Source organism: Equus przewalskii, chromosome 17, assembly GCF_037783145.1.
Source record: "Equus przewalskii isolate Varuska chromosome 17, EquPr2, whole genome shotgun sequence".
NCBI lineage: Eukaryota > Metazoa > Chordata > Mammalia > Perissodactyla > Equidae > Equus > Equus przewalskii.
The window spans coordinates 41759286-41777218 of record NC_091847.1 but is presented as its reverse complement, the minus strand read 5'-3'; the positions used below and the strand labels follow the sequence as shown (position 1 = coordinate 41777218).

General features: G+C 32.8%; 1 protein-coding gene across 25 annotated transcripts in view; it reads right to left on the bottom strand.

The window, feature by feature from the left end:
• Positions 1 to 17933, bottom strand: part of SLC4A10 (solute carrier family 4 member 10) — a 275647-nt gene that overhangs the window by 103474 nt on the left and 154240 nt on the right. For 8 of the 25 annotated variants that reach the window (XM_070581380.1, XM_070581385.1, XM_070581396.1 and 5 more), the window contains 3 exons: positions 11326 to 11514; positions 1979 to 2070; positions 916 to 1005 (listed from right to left, as the gene is read on the bottom strand). In XM_070581380.1, coding sequence (XP_070437481.1) covers positions 916 to 1005; positions 1979 to 2070; positions 11326 to 11514 — 371 coding nt within the window. The remainder of the gene's footprint in view (positions 1 to 915; positions 1006 to 1978; positions 2071 to 11325; positions 11515 to 17933) is intronic. The other 17 variants (XM_070581390.1, XM_070581394.1, XM_070581402.1 and 14 more) reach the window with 3 other exon arrangements.

The following is a 17933-nucleotide window of genomic DNA, read 5'->3' as shown; positions in this document are numbered from 1 at the left end:
AACAATAATCATAGTAGCCACCTTTTATCAAACACCTAACTGTATGCCCAGCACTCTGCCAGACTCTCTCTGCATATCTTATTTATTCTTTGCAACAAAATTATAAGTAGGCATTATTATTCTTATTTTACAAATGAGAAAGCTGAAGTTCAGAGGACTTCTCAAAGATCGGATAGCTTATAAATGTTAGAGTTAGGACTCAAAGTCTCATGCTCTTTCTTCAAAGCCATGTTCTTTCCAATGTGCCATGCTGTGGACAAGAGACCTAGGAATACAGATGGTTGGCACTGAGTAGAGGGCACTGAGTACAGATGGAATGGACCAACGATTGGAAATGTAATAAGGAAGAAAAGGATTAAAGGAGATAAAATCTACTTTTCGCTCTTCTATAGTTCTGTTTTGGAGGACCTGAAGATAAGACTACTGTCTCCAATTGGCAATATTTATTTTCTTCCAAATGTGATGAAGCATTTTTGACGGCTGCAAAGATAGGTCAGACAACTAAAAGCAAAATGATCTGGAGATATAAAATTCAGTGTCAAAGGATCATAGCCTTAAAAAAAATTGAAAGGCAATTTATTTGAAAAGATGTGATTTATTATCATTGTTTTTGAGAATGTTAAATATGCCCTTGTTACGCTGTTAATGCCTTCATAAATAAGCAAGCAATTTCTTATGTCATTGCTTTTAGGATATTGTTTCAAATAAAGAATATCAGAAATTAAATAAATGGCAGTTTGTTGCGACAATTCTATTCCAACTAACGGATGAATGAAGATGTAATGCTTTAAAAGGATATTTGCTGGAGTGGCAGATGGAATACATTTGACCTGGCTTAATATTTGAATCACATGCCTCCATACAGTGAAATGAGCTTTGAACCACTGTAGAAACATAGCCAGAGTATGCCCTCACCTCTCTCTCTTGCTGGTGTGGAGGTCCTTTTTCATGCCTTTGTTTCATCCCACATGGACTAGTATGCCCCTTTTGTTGGCCTCCCAGTCCCTGCACGCATAATTAACAGACTTAAGCTGGTACACCGTGCTCCCACGGAGACTCCGCCAGGCACCAGAGGGAGAGCATGCACATGACTAGACCTAGACCATTTAGGCATTGGCAGAGGGATTCTGAAACAGCAACAAGGAGCTGATTGCTATTAATCTTTTCAGAGGTTCAATGCAGGCAACTTCCTCCACTGCTGCCTCCCATTCCCACCTCCTCCCACTGTTAGACTCATTGCCAGCGCTAAGTGCTTTACAGAAAAAAATCACTCTGAGTTACTACTGTTTCAGCCACTCAGATAAAGAGAATTGTTGATTCTGTTTATATTTGGTCAATATTGAAACTCTTTCCTGTTCAAGCGTGAAGTTTGCCATAGCCTACAACAGCACAATGTCAGGAATTTGCTAACCAAAATCACACTATTTTCACAGACTCGTTATTTTCTTAGAATAGATTCAAGTAAATGGTTTCATTTGAATTGTCTCCAGTTAGATGTATCCCTCAACAGAATCAGTCTTTATTATTTTTTATTCAAAACGCTGCTCAGTCTTACTATATTCTTCTGTTTCCTTAGTCTAACGGCTTTTTCTGAATTACAACAATGAAACTTTATATTAAATGATTTGCTTTTCCACAAATAGAGGGAAAATGATTTTGAAAAAAACTAGCAAAATTTTCAAATAATAAACTTCTATTAAATTCCCTGTGAAGTGCAGTTATTCTTTTTCTGGAAGAATTACATTATACCAAGTGGCTGAAACCGGAAGACTACGCATAAAAGTTACAGGTTTGGTTTTGTGAATAAGCAAAACATTACATGTGAACTTAAATGCTAACATTGTCTATAACAATATCAAGCTGTGGCTGAGAAATAAAAAAACGTGCATGCAAAAATTGTGTCAACACCTCTTAAAATGGGTAGTAACTTCCAGTAATAGTTCAGCAGCTTACTTAAATGAGAGGGAGAAAAGCTTACCTTACTAAAGTCAACAGTGCTGTTTTCTCTGCTCACATCATTCTTATTTTCCACACAGGCTGGAGCAGACTGAGGAGAAACAACCTGACCTGCTAAAAGAGATTGTTATTACAGAATACAAACAATTACTTACATAATTCTAGACACGTTGAGTGAAATATGAATTAAACCAGACTAACAAAGGTGTCTTAATGAGTGTATGAGGTAAGCATGAAGGGTCAATATAAACAGAGCTATATCAATACAAATATTCTTATTTATCAGTTACAGATAGAAATGGGAGAATTCAGTCAAAAAAACGTAAACCAATTCTCAGATTAAAACTACAAATAAGGTTATTCTCTATGAAGAAAGATCACCTACAAAAATATTTAAATCTAATCCTGATTTTGAAACATCATGGATTTCTAAATTTCACTCAAAATTAACATATATATATAGACAAGATAGATGTCTATTACAATTTAAGCTCAGACTGAAGAATTTAAAATGTAAAGTTTCTTAAAAAGGGCAAAGATTTATCTGAAACGTACACAGCATATTTTTAGCTTCTATTGCATCTGAAAAAAAAACAAACCAGTGAGAAGACATTCTTTGACAATAACTTTTACAGATTTCTATATGAGAGGTTCAGTTAGAAATACTTTTACCTCACAGAGTATGAACATCGTGAATATGATTTTACGCTTGTCATTACTCAATTGTGTAAGCATACCGATATTGGTCTGCATGAGAAAAGCTCAATGAACCTGAATTGTATTAGTTTTCCATTAACACTAAGCAGTAAGGTGGTTATTGTGTAGTCTTTTCCCCCTTATAGGGGAGATTATAGTATCAATTAAGTGGACAGTAGAGCTGGGAACGTGAAAAAGGCTAGAAAAAGGTAATTACATTACATTATTCACTAAATATGAAACATTCTTCTCAATCTCAACTTATCTAAAATCTATTCGTATTTAGCAAATAAATGATAAATATTAACGAGGTTTGCTTAATTTCACTTATCTCCTCTCTTCCCTAACCTGTCCCTACCTTCACTTGTTACTTTTGCTGTGAAATGAGTAACGACAACCCAGCTCTGAAGCCTTGCCTATGTTCATGATATAACTCAGTGACTCTAAAATACTGCTCTCACTCTCATCAGTCTTAGACAGGAATATTCCCTCTTCTCTCTGCCTGGCTCTTTTCCCTATCAATCTAAATTCCAACTTTATTCAATGTTCTCCTTGAGTCTCATCTTCTCCAATTACTGCAGTCTGTACTTATCTGAACTTCTCTAAACTACTAGTGTAAATATAATAAAACCTTTTGATTAAACTCACTCCTGAAATCTCACTTATTCTTTGTTACCTAGAAATTACTGTGTGATTTAAAACACTCATAATTTACTTTTTAAATATTGCTATAATCTTGATTTTGGAACTATTAAGCCTCTGAGGCAAGCGTCATTTATTAATAGGTACAATTTTTTATGGTTTAAAATTGTTATATTGCCAGACAGTAATGGGCTTAAGATTCTTTTAGAACTCAAATATTTCTCTGCTTTCATTAAACAAAGTAAAATAATAATTTGGCTAAGACTTTAAAATAAATTTTTAAAGCAAATTCATCTCAAACCATGTACACAAATTCTGATTACAGCATATTCCAAGGAGTATATAAACTTTAGAGAAATGACAGACTTAAGCTGCAGCCATTATTTCATTCTCCCATTTCTAACTGCAATGTGCAGCTATGACTGTGAACTGTTCATTAGCAGCCATTTAATTTATCATTCTCAAAATAATAACTGTAATTAAAAAAAAACCTTTTACATAATGCATTTGTGCAACTAACAGATGTCTTCAATCACCAGTTTCACATCAATTCTCCATATTTTCATGAGTTAGAACATTAGATATATTTAAACCTAAATTTACTGAATGTTCTTAAAATTGAGTGGTGAAATTCAAGGAATGGAAAAACTAAATAAACATATATCTGCTTTCTTATAATAATTTATTTCATGTGGTATAAAACTACACAGAAGAAGAATTATTTAATTAAATCAGCAAACACATACAAAAGAGAGTCAACCCAATGCAAAAATCATCAACTTTGAAGAGATTTAATTGGATAGAAAATATGCTGTAACTTAAAATTTGAAGAATCGAATAGCTATGTTTTCATATATATATTTTAAAAGCAGAACATTTTATAAATTACCTTCAGCTCATGCAATATGTTTAAAACATTGGCACTTGGATTTCCTCTTGGAAATATTAATATACTTTTAGATTCATTGTTCTATGTTATTCTTGATCTAAGATGATGAAAATTTTACAAACTATTACCTCATAAGGTTGATAATCAGAAAGATATTTGAAAACTATTTTCTATGAATATTTTAATTGATATAGATAATGACCTAGTGGAGGGTATTTAATTAGCATTAGACATACTAGATGATAGCAAATTCCTTACTAGTTCTAGATTCTAGATATATGCATAAAATGTTTGCTAATGCAGGAAAAATAGCATAAAAACTACCAGCCTATGATATAGGAATATAAACCACAAATTTGATATCTCTTATATTTCAGAGGTAATAATTTAAAAAATAGCCCTAGGGGCCAGCCCTGTGGCATAATGGTTAAAGTCCAGCATGCTCCACTTCAGTGGCCCAGGTCCACAGGTTTGGATCCTGGGTGCAGACCTACACCACTTATCAAGCTGTGCTGTGCCGATGGCCCACACACAAAATAAAGGAAGACTGGCATAGATGTTAGCTTAGGGCTAATCTTCCTCAAGGAAAACAAGAGGAAGATTTGCACCAAAAAACAAAAAAGGCAGTAAGTATTAGTAATTAAATATATTTAATCACATCAAAAGTCCTGCAAAGTTTAAAGAGTACTCCAAATCTTATTTCTCAGCATGTACATCAATTCGTTAAAAATGAAACAGTACACATTAAATGTGTATATCTTCAAGGCAGTATCTGAAAACTTGGCAGGATACAGAAAAATGTACAAGTATTATTATTTAAAAATTAAACTGACAAGGATGGTTTGGGTTATTTTGAAAAAAATAGAAGGCTTTAAATAAAGTTCAAAATTTTATTTGCTCTATATCTCTATCTATCTATCTATGTAACACGAAAATCCACACATGAATTATAGTCCATTGAACTACTAGAAATCTCATAAATTAAAATAATTTTTACAATTCCGTTATCAACTATAATCTTTATCTGTCTAAACACTGATTTCTTTAGTTTATACCAATTATTACTGCCTTTCAAAAGAAGGTGATGAGCTTGGATTTCAAAATGACTTTCATTAACTCAAATACTACTATATAGGAATGAGTACCTTTAGGTTTTGAAAGGGCATCCCTTATTTTTTCACTGATGCTAAAACAATAGCACTTCATACAATGGCAGTTTTCAGGTAGAGGATTTTACCTTCAACTAGAAGTGAATATATGTCCTAACAGAATAACAAAGCATTTGCTAGGATATTTCCCCCTCCAGGAAAAAACAGTACAAAGTTAGGATATAGCACTCACATACATGTGTGGAAACTTTATGAGTGTGAATTGTTTACAATGTTTTTTCTAATCACTATTCCACAATGCTTGTGATCATACATGTTTTTTTCTATTTCTTTATATTACCTTTACTTTGCCCACTGATCTCTGTCCTATATCCTACAAATAAATGTCATTGTAATGTTTAGTCACATCTGTTAATATAACATCTAAATAATTTTGAGGCATGAAGATGACTATCCAAAAAAAAAGGACATTTATTAACTCAGTAATTCTACTACATTCTGGATAAATTATTCAAACACTGATGAAAAGTGGGCATCATTAGTATTAACTGGGAAGTGTCTGTGACTATTTAAATGTAAACGTTTGAGAAACCTAACATCATCCTTATAATTTACCACATATTTTTATTTTTCCCACCTTTTAAACTCAAAGAGTTCACCATCTTAAATCCAAAATTCTAATACGTGTTATACATCTTACCAATTAAAGTGCATCTTATGTAGTATTCATATTAGCAACTGTTTGAATTAACTTTCCTTTAGTCATGAACTCATTTTCCTCTGGACCTCCATGTAGGGATAATACATAAGTCAGATAAAACATTATTTTAGACCATGCATTTCTCTAAGGTAAATCATAAAAGATGTGGGGCAAGCATAGGAAAAAACTGAGAATAATTCAAATGACTACTAACTAGAAAATGGAAGCTGTGCCTTTCTGCCTGCTACTCTACCAATTCTTCACTAAGTCCATTTTGAGACTGGCATAGTCATTTCCCTCATCATAAAGTTGTGGGGGAAGAACATGAGATTATGTCAAAACTACTATTTTTTGACTTTAAGTCAAGTCAGTATCGTTAAAGCATCTCACTATTAAAACACAACTGTAAAATATCTTCTCAAAAAATCTATTAAGTATTATATTAACTCATTTAAGTCTTTACCTATAGTTTTCTTCTTTTTAAAATAAATTATGTACATAAGTGTCATAAAACAGCAGCTTTTAAATTTCTATTTGGCCAAATTCAAATCAATAGAATAATATATCACTCAAGTGTATCATTATTTGCTTCTGTTTACTCCACTGAAAATCATGTGTAATAGAAGGAAACTGGGATGAAGACATGGAGGTACATTACTGTTAACCTAGAAACCAAGCTGGTTTACACTACCTCAGAAACCTTCAACGCATTTAGAGTACCCAAAGGGTAGGAGATGAGGGAGGTACAGAGATGAGATGAGCCTGTTAGAGACAGACACAAGACAGAGCAAAATAAAGAAATAGAAAGATGAATGACAAAGTTACATACATGTGTAGCAATACATTTATTCATGGGAATAGAAAACATGGAGAAAGAAAGGCTAAATATTTAGAAAATGCTGATTAGGTGAGCTATACTTCAAAAACATGAAAAGTATGCACACAACTAAACTTGGAGAAAAATTAGTATGCCTGAAAATAAGTAATGTAATACAAGAAATAACAAATTTAAACACATCATACTAGAAATATTTTTGCTGTTAAGATCTAGTCTTGACATTCCAAAACTCAGTACTAAAAATACAGCCTCTGAACAGACCCATCAGTTGTGTCAACAACGTCATCTTGATTTTTTGGAACAACAGAAAATACCTTTATTATACAATGTTTAATTCTGTCATCTATGAATATTTTAATATGTTTTCTCTCAAGTAATTCCAAGAATTATTATTCTAGCTTTTTTTTCTTCAAAGGTTGAACATCACAAGGGATAATTCTTAAACTCTTGGCATCTTATTTATGAGACCACAGTATTTAAAAAATAAGAAAGCATATAAATATCTAAACACACATAAAAACATTATACATCTGAAAATAAAAAGTACAGTATTTATAAAGGAGGTGATTATACAGCAATAAAACTGATTTCCAAAAGCCATAAATAAAAATCATTCACAACACATATGTGTACATTATTTTAAGGGCTGGAATCTATGCAGGCCTAAAGAACCAACTAATATCTCATCCTTCCAAATCTAAATGTTCTCCAATAACCTGTGGTTTTGAAAGTAAGCCAGAGACTTCTGCTCTGGGACTCCTTTTGAAATCCTAAATAAAAGGTACAACTGGACAGTATTCAGAATAGGAGGGAGGAAAGATATGTGAAGGAAAAGGAATGGAGTTAGAATTAATAGCAAAGTACAGAGTGGAATGAAGACACCCTAGACACAAGGAGACTAAGAATTCTAAATTATTTTTTTAAATATAAAGGTTATAACAGGGTAACAATACTTTAAAGTAGATTTGCAATCCAAATGTCTCAAAATGTAATTGAATGTATAACCTAAAGGATGAATATAAATACTAATAAATTTTGCTTTCTAGATCACTTAACACAGAAGTCTTATTTTTATTTTTAGAAAGTCCTTCTAGTTTCAAGCAATTATTTAAATATTCTTGATATATTTATTTTGAGTACCTTCTGCCATATCCTTTTCAGGGTTCTAATGTTAAAGAAGATATTATTCTTTCTATTATTTTTTACTGTTGTTTTGCCAAATGTAACTGTCACTTTTTATTGAAACATCAGAATCAGACATTTAATTCTCACAGTTTTGATGCTTAATGAAAAGTGAAAGTTAAACACAGCATGGTGGCATTAAAAATGCATGGTGAATCCATAGCATCCTGCATCTTAGCCCTTAAGAGAATGTGCAGAACAGCAAGAAAAAAATTATACAAAAAAGTAAAGATAGTGTCTTTGGAGGTGAGATTGACAAATTATCACAAATCACTAAAAAGTTATAAACAAAATAGCGCAGACTTGGGGAAGAGAAGAGCAAGGAAATCACTATCTTGTAAACCTAACCTATAAACGGGGGAAGATCCACACTGGAAATTCAGATTGAAGTGTCTGAACGTTTAACCCTTGGGACTACTACCAAGGCAGCATGCTCAATGAAGTCAATTAAGGGAGTAGAAATCTTATTCTATATGACTTATGACTTTTTTGAATACTTTATGTAAGCATCAGTTTGTTTTTGAAGGAATTTCAACTGTTTTGCCTCTAAAAGAAAGTATTTTAAACAAGAAGGGGCTTATTTCTATCCCTATGCTTAGGAAGGAAAATGTTTTCTGTTTTCAAGTTTCTAGAAAATCCTCACTCTAGTTCCTATTCTATAATCTTAAAAGAAAAATGTCAATCTTTTTACATGGAATACTTTACTGAAGAGATTTTTTTTTTAATAAGAAGAATACTATTTTTACCCTTTTGGATGTCTTGAAATCCTTTTGCATCTCTCTGTACTACTGCACAAAAAAATTAAATCTCTATTTCATATTTTGAAACAGAATGTCGAATCTATATTCATGGCTATGAATTTTGATTTGTTTGTTTATCTAGAGTTTGTCAGTTTTTTGAGATCATAAGTAGATTGAGAACCTTAGTAATAAAGGTCTTTCACACTTTTTTTCCTTCTGGATAGGAGATTTATTTCTAAATTGGTGAAGTCTATACATATTTTCAGAATTCTCGACACACATAATTATGCAAAGTGTGTGAGGAGGCAAAACAGAGTCACAAGGAGGTGTTATAGCCTAGGCATAGAAAACCGCTTCTGACAGCATACTCGACAATAATACTTAATTGGATATATGAATCTTATTAGAAATGTTTCCAAGTTTTTATTACTCTAATGTATGCCTCCAAAGGATTTGTATGTGTTCAGATAAAGGCTGATTGTACAGATGGTGACAGAATCACTTCAGAACTACTCACATCTTAGTTTTCTGAAAAACTAAGTAGTTGCCTGAATAAGACAGAAAGCAGGCTCTCAGAAAACTTTGTATCTATATGTATGTATACGTGGACTTGTGATTCAAGGCTATAACTCTATCATTTCTTCTTATGTTTAACAGAAGTTTAAAGCAGTAATGAATAGTGTGTCTAGGTCTACAAGATATTATAATAAATGATCCATCCAGTAAATTCAGTACCCTCCTCCTTCCAAAAACAAAAGGTAATAAAATTATTCTATAATAAACATTATCCTCAACGAAATTTGAGATATAAATTATGGCTAGTTCACAACCCAAGATCCTTGCATCTTTGAATAAACACATATCCTTCTTACAGCCATATATTTTATTGTCTGATTTCCTGTAAAAGTAATGAAATAAAGGTAGAAGTTTGCCTTTTTTAAATGTGCTTGTATTTATAGAAAGTTAGTTCAAGGGAATATTTTAATAAGGGCTTTGAATCATATAGACAGAAGCCCATAGTCAAAATTAGTAAATATCCGAGTCTATTTTCTTAATATAATCAATACCAAATAAATACTAGTATTGTAAGCATAATAAAAGTATTACATTTATAAGTCTCAGAAAATAAAAGCTTCATTTTGTCATTTTCATGTATAACATTTTAAAGCAAACTGTGATTTAGAATATGAATATATTTTAAATATATGATATGATTCAAAGCAAGTTACAAATTCTCAAAATGTTCAGTAGAATTTACAAATACAAGTTGCTATGTACCATAAAGTGCTCGTAATACTTTTATTGAACTCAATATATGCACAACTACAGACTCTTCCATATAACAATGACTTACATTCAGTCACTGAAAGGTCTTTAAAAATGAAATGAGTATTTCAAAAATCATTTTGCCATTAAGAACTGGTTCTATGTTCTGAGACAATAGCATATCTAAGCATCTTCATTGATTTATTAATGCATTTCTTCTATTTGTTTTTGTATATTTGATTCAGGAGTATGAAAACTGGTAAAAATCCCATATAAAGGAAAGTCTGGAGAAAATTTATTTAAATGCATTTGTATTTAAGGCATATCTGAAGCTTTTGAAAATAGGGTTGAAATCACATAGGACATCCCAATATACATGCTTTAGCCCATTTGTGGAAATAAGAGTCTTTCTAGTCAAGCATTTGAAATTACTTTTCATTATTTCTTATCTTTTAAAACTGGGAACTTGTATAGCTGATGGAAGTTTAAAAAATTCATATCACCCTCATGATAACTTCATTTTACTTCACAAGACTAATGGAAAGGATGGATGATAACAAGAGATTCCTAAGCAACTTCCTTAGTGTAAATAATGGTCAAATGGCTGCAACCAGAGAACAAAATAGGAAGAATAAAACAGTCTGAAGCATAAACCATAAGGAGTAAGTCATGATTGCTAGAGAACAACAGTTGGTGTCCTCTATATTGGTGTGTGAAGACGGTAAGTGTGGTGGCTCCATGGATGTTGAAGGTGCGGCACTGCAAACAGTAATGAGCCCATGAACTGGAAATTAGGCTTAATATATGTAGAGCCACAAGCAATGCACTAGCTTGCCTTTTCAATCGTAATCTCTAATGAAATTTGTTGATTATGAGCTACATGAAACCAGTATCTTTTTTTCCACAGACACGAAACGGTAATCAATATTTATTTTAACCAAAAGTTCATAAATCAAAAGCATGGCATTACATTCTCAAGCTATGCGACAAAGACTAGGACCTTGTTTGGGGTGCAACTGATGCTCAGTTTATGTTTGCTGCATTTGAGTCTATAACTTATTATTATATAAAAGTTTTCCTTGCATTCTTTCATGAGCTTTTCAAGAAATTTAAATTCTTTGTTAAAATTTCTGCAGTTTGATGCTTGATAACAAGGCTCTGTATGTAAATGAAAAGAAACAATTCTACCAAAACAATCTAAATTTCAATAGACCATTTTCAAATAAAATATGTTTTAAAGGATTTAGAAGCACTTTGATATTTCAGACACATAATAAACAGAAAGAGTACAATAAAGAAACATTTACCATTTTTATCCATGGAATTTGGTTCTGATTGTTTCTTGCCAATATCAGCAAAGGAACGAACAATGGGAATTCTATTGGTGAGTTTTTTTTGATTTTGGTGGTGATGCTGTTTCATCAGTGCCTCATGGACCCTGTGGCGTATGTCCTCATTGAGCTGACCTGAGCTCACTTGTTGGTCAAGGACCATATCTGAAAAGGGAAGGCAGGAAGATTAGCACAGCTTTCCTGTGGTGTGCCAGCACTGAACCACTAGGTTCAAATACTCATACCCTAGGTAATATTACTCATCTTAAGATAGGAATGAATTCCTTTAAAAACCTCTAAGTGTGATCTTACAGACGAAAGTTTATCTTTCTTTGTAGAACTGTTGCACGAAAAAGACTTGAGAAAATTTTCTTTATAAATGATTCAATTTTAAATATACAATGATCTTATGGATTATTATTTTTCAAATGGACATAGTTATACTGAGAACCAAGCGCTTTATGTTCTCCATTATTCACACTGATGGGAAGGAATCTAGCAGAGGTAATACCAATATAATTAGTATGTTTAAAATTGGAGAGTGGTTTCATATTTTATTTCAATATGGTTTTTCTCCCTTTTTCTAGTAAAGAATAATTTCCATGTTTCCTCTTTAAGTGAACAAATGTCTATCTGTAAAAATCTGATGCAAGGGGGCTTAGGCAGCTATGTAGTCAGTTGCATTTAGAGACTAAACACAACTCTTTCACAATGATATAAAGTCAGTCCTCTCAAACTTTCCTTAAAAATGTTTTACAGGGGCTGGCTCCTGTGACCGAGTGTTTAAGTTCGCGCACACTGCTTCGGCGCCCCAGGGTTTCACTGGTTCGGATCCTGGGTGCAGACATGGCACTGTTCATCAGGCCATGCTGAGGCAGTGCCCCATACGCCACAACTAGAAGGACCCAAAACTAAAATATGCAACTATGTACTGGGGGGATTTGGGGAGAAAAAGCAGGAAAAAAAAAGATTGGCAACAGTTGTTAGCTCAGCTGCCAATCTTTAAAAAAAAAGTATTTATATTAAAAAGGTCTTCTATAACCATAAAACAAAGAATAAAAGGTGAGATTTCAGAAGGCTATAATTAAGTAGAATGATATTTACCATATATAGTGTCAGAAACGCCTATAAAATAAGTAGATGAATAAAGGCATTTTGAGTTTCTTAGTAATACAAAGATCACTCAACGAACCTCAGTGTAGTTAATCTCCTTTCAGATCATCAAATAGTAACTCTTTTTGATTTTTTGAGGCACTAACTCCTTATGCAAAGCAAGTAGATCACAATGAATTGCCTTCCACTACCCTGCTGAGTACACTGAAGATTTGAAAATTAGCAGAATTCTCCCTTACAAACAATGTTTTCCTTCAGTGTGAAAGGGAAATGCACTAGGGAAACAGACTTGGGTCGCTGTACCACATTCTAGCTGTGTGGCCTTGTAAAGCCGAATAAGCTCAGGGTTCTTATTTGTGAGATGGAGATAATATCTATCTCATATATTGTTGACAGGACTAAGGACATAGGCACCTAACGCACTGATTAGAATATTAAGGCCTTCAGTAAATATATCCCAGTACGAGATTTTCTTTGCGATTTTCATTAAGTACATTATGGGTTCCTGGTTTGAATTTTATGGTGGTTTTAATACATTTATCTATATTTTATAATAGTATATCAAGTGGAAGCAAAGTTGGGTTTATTAATAACAGAAAACCCAAATTAAACTATCTGAAATGATGAATTTCATTGGCTCACATAACAGAAAGATCAAGGTAAGGTTGGATTTAATTCTATTTCTCTGTGATTCTGTCAGCTTCCCCATCAGGTTGATTTTTCTTATGGTCATAAGGTGGCTCCCAGCAGCAACAAGGAAATACATATCTCTGTTCATATCCATAGATTCTTTGCCTTTTTGTGATTTTCTCTTAAAAGTTATTTTTCCCCTTTCCAGGAAAATTCTCTTAAGTTCAACTGACATAGCCCCATCTATGCTGAGCCAATCACTCACAAGGGACATGAGACCTATGTGATTGGCTTAGATTAATCAAGAACTGCCCTTCACGTAAGGTCACTTCTGGTTTGGAGGCACTTCTCTAAACCAGAGGCAGACAAACTTTTTTTGTAATGGGCCAGATGATATATATTTTAGGCTTTGTGGGCCTACATCATACTCAACGGGGTAAACCACAACTACTCAACTCTGCCTTTATAGGATGAAAGTAGCCAGGGACAACATGTACACAAATGATGTGGTTGTGTTTTAATAAAACTTTTTTATGAACATCGAAATTTGAATTTCACATATTTTTCATGTCACAAAATATTAATCTTCTTTTTACTATTTTCAGTCATGTACAATGTAATTACCATTCTTAATTCATAAATCTGACAAAATCAGGGAGTGTGCTATATTTGCACACAGAGTATAATTTGTCAATCTTTGCTCTATCACTTTGTTGTTTACAATAGAAAGAGATAGAACGCATGTTTGGGAGTCAGCCACAATGTCCACTATAATTATCTCCAAAGTCTCTTCCAATTCCAAAAATGTACAATAGTGTAGAATATTTCAATCTATATCTCAGTTCTTTGGAGAACAGTAGTTATAAAACCCCTGGATTAATCTGAAACAAAGGAAATGATAAATTGTCAACATACATGACTTTACACTGAAGCCTTGCTAAGGTGGAAAAATGTACATTTAAATATGCATTACATGCTTTACAGTAGGAGTTATAAAGTAGGTTATTAAAACACCAAAAGGATACCAAATGAAAGACAATTTCATTTGTAAGCCATGATATGTACCTTCAGTGCAGTATTCTAATCAGAATCAAAATGAATCATACAATAAACCATGCACATAGTTTTTAATTCCTATCAAAGCACTCTTTTCAGGCTTGAGCACTACCAAAACCCATAAGTCACCAGCTTCACAGTTTTTCAGAAATAAGGTCTTTATTTGAAACAGTTATATAAGAGAAAATAAATAGAAAAAAACCCCACTCATCCGCTCATTAGTCACACAGAAATACACAGTAAACTCCTCTGAGGTATAGCTGCATCAAATAATACCTTAATGAACTAGAAAAGTTAATCATCTTGCCTAAGAATATAACTTATACTGAGGTGAGACTTAGGTACCAAAGGGAGTCTGATTCACTAATCACTTACATTGTTCTCTTCACCACTATAATATAGACTAGTATGAACCTTGAAAAGTAGGAAAGGATAATGGACCACAATGGCTTTGGGCCTACAGTCAAGTCCTACAATCTCAGCAGGCTGTGATACCTAAATAATACAGGCTAGCCTGCCAAAGCACAATGCCAGGATCTGAACGATAAGAGAAGCAGGAAGAAAAAGATAAATAGGTCACCCTCTCCTAGCACTGCGCAGGTTCTAGAAAAACTAGTAGCATTTGTGTAAAAAGGCCTCAGAAAATGAAAAATTATTTTTCATCCTAATATTCAATTATTTTATCATGATCAATCCATCTTGACTACTGAATGAAAGCTTCTAGAGACCACGAGATTTTGCAGATTCTACATAAATCTCTGCCTCTTTAAAGATTATCGTATAAATGCTTTATCTTAAAAACCCATTGCCTTAACTTTAAAAGATGCCGGGGAGGAGTGAGGAATAGGAGGGGTCTAAATTCTACAGTGTGGTTGACAGCACTAACAGGAGTGTGTGTACTAAAAATGCACACTACCATAGAATACTTACTTTCCAGACCAAGAATGGAATAATATAGGCATCTTAAAAAATATACGGCTATTCCCTTACTCCCAAGTCTGCAGATTACATTCAGCGAAACAAACTATGAGTTTTTCCTTCAATGAAAGATTTTAAATAAATGAAAGTTGTTTTAATGAGCTGAGAGCTATGATTGACAATCTGTCCATGGTATTAACTTTGGTTTGGTTTTAATTTCTTACTGTCATTGAGAGAATTAGGTTAAAGAATCCACACTGCAGAGAGAATATTTCCATTGTTAATCTTTACAGTGCTGAATTTCAAAGAGATTAACATAGACCGTAAAATTGCCTGTAATTTATATGAATATAAATTAAGAAGCACTTTTAATACAATTAATCTCCATATCAGAATAATTGTGGTAAGAAAATATATCTGGAGAATTTTGGATTTGAAAAGGTTAAGTAATATTTTGAAGAAGAAGTTCAAATTCATTCTGAGTTCCCTGAAACATTGGGAAACAGACATTTTTAAATTAACTTTATCCAAAAGAAAATCCTATTTTAATTATACCAGAAATTCTTGACAGACCTGCCAGATACAAATGGGATTTTCTCCTGCTGAGTCTACAAAAATCTCTTTAAAGAATTATCTGAGAGTCTATTAAAAATATATCAGAACATTGATATAAAAATCCTCAATCATTCTAAAACAACATCTGCGTCATATTCCTCTACTAGGAAATGTCTAGAAAACATTAATGCTGCAGAGTCTGCGCATTCACAAAGTACTAGGGTTTAGAGCCTTTAAGATGAACTGTTATATCTAGCTTTCGGAAAATTAAAACTAGTGACTAATGTGTTAGTAACTGCCTAACACATAGAAAAATACAATAAAAAAAGGTGAAGAAAAAGTTCCAGGACTTATTGCTAATCACTATGGTCACAAATTATCATGAAATAGAATATAACAAAACTTATGATTATGATTATAGGTTAATCAAAAGAAATTATTCCCCTCTCTGCAAGTGTCACCTGTGAGACACTACTTTCTGTTTATCTGTTTATAAAATGGGGGAAATAGCCTCCTTCCTACTTCATAAGGTTGCTGTGATAATAAAATATAACATTGCATGTGAAAATACTTCACAAAGTTAGAAATCTTACAAACGTAAAGCATACTTATTTATTACACAGTTAGTAATACAGTTCAATTGTCACAAAGTGAAAACAGTAGTAAGTAAACAACAAGAAAATAATTACAAGCTATAGGGAGAAAATGTTTTAATGAGATTTTATTAAAGGCAGAAATAAATACCTTTGGATTAAATGTCAAATTAAAATTACTCTAGGAGGGAGAATCTCTTTTCATTAATAATTGAAAAGGAATCTGAGGTAATAATGATTAACACAAGTATTCGTAATCATATTTTCCTATGTGGTATTAGCTCTAAACTACTGACATCTTCTGAATGTCATTTTCCAGAGCACTCTACACCGAAAATGAGACATTCAAATTGGGCTACTTTGGAGACAGAAAGATACAGACTAATTAGAAGAGCACAAAGAATACTAAAAAGCTATCTAGGGTACCAAGACTTTCATCAAACTAATTTCATTCATAAGGATAGACTTAGAAAATGTAATTTGCTTTAAAAAGCTAGATTTAACACAGCTAACAATCTTCACGTATTCTACAGAATTGAGCTTGGGGAAGGGAACAGGGTTAGGAAAAGGAGGCATAAATTTAAACAATAATACAGAGCTAAGGCGATAAAATGAACAACAGAGTTTTAGTCAAATTAATAGGCGATTTCCAGGTAGGAATAAATTCCTAAAGAAAGCATTAGAAATTACATGCTTTGAAAAATTTAAAGCCTGGTGAAACTATGAAGGGTATTTCATGAGGCTGATTTTGCCAGGTTGAGGACTTTGACAACTTCATTATATATAGCCAAACCCAAACTAATTTGGATTAATCCATTTTCAAAGGTAATGCCAGCACTGACATAAGTAGCAGAAATAAACTGCTTATTTTGGGCAAGACCTTTAAACTTCTGAATCTCAGTTTCTTTATTTATGAAGTAAGGATAACAATAATAATACTAAGACCCAAGTTTGTTTCGAGTATCAAAAAGATAGTGTAGAATTACTAAAAAGAGCTTCCTAAACTGCAAGTACTATGAAAAGCCCAGCCATTGGATTCCTAATTAAAATATAAAAATGTTTATTGGGTATCAGCAAGATCCCATAACGTAAAGCTGAGAAATTGAGTTGGATAGCTACTATTCCAGCATTCTCAGGAAGTTTGATAATTTCTAAGTTTACCCTTTTCTTTAAGTCTTGATTTAGACTGACTTGTTACTATACCCTGTGTTCTTCTGAAAAGTATACTGTATTTAACTTTATATGGTCTTTTAGGCTCTAGCTATGCGTTTTAAAGAATAACCTCTTCACAGGTGTTGTATGAAACTTAGAAGGAGAAGGCTTATCTTTCTCGTTTTTTCGTCTTTGCTTAATGCTGTGAGCTAAGATATCTTTCCATACTTACTTTTATTTTCACACGTATTGCAGTGTATGCATTTCTAGCAGTACCAATGACCAAATATAATTGTCAAATACATGATATTTAAAGTAATAAAACTGCCATTAAAATTTGAGCAACAGCCACTTCAAGCCGTCTCTGTCTTCACAGAGTAGTTGTAGTTAACAGAAGGAACACAGGGTTTAAAGGCCATGAAAGTTTCAGTTTCTATTTTCTCATTGAAAAATGGGAATGACACTTCATGAGGCTATTCTGAAGATTAAATTAGGTGTGTTATTTTCCTAATACAATTGTCTCTCACTTATGTGATCAAAAAACACACACACAGTTTGGGTTTGTTT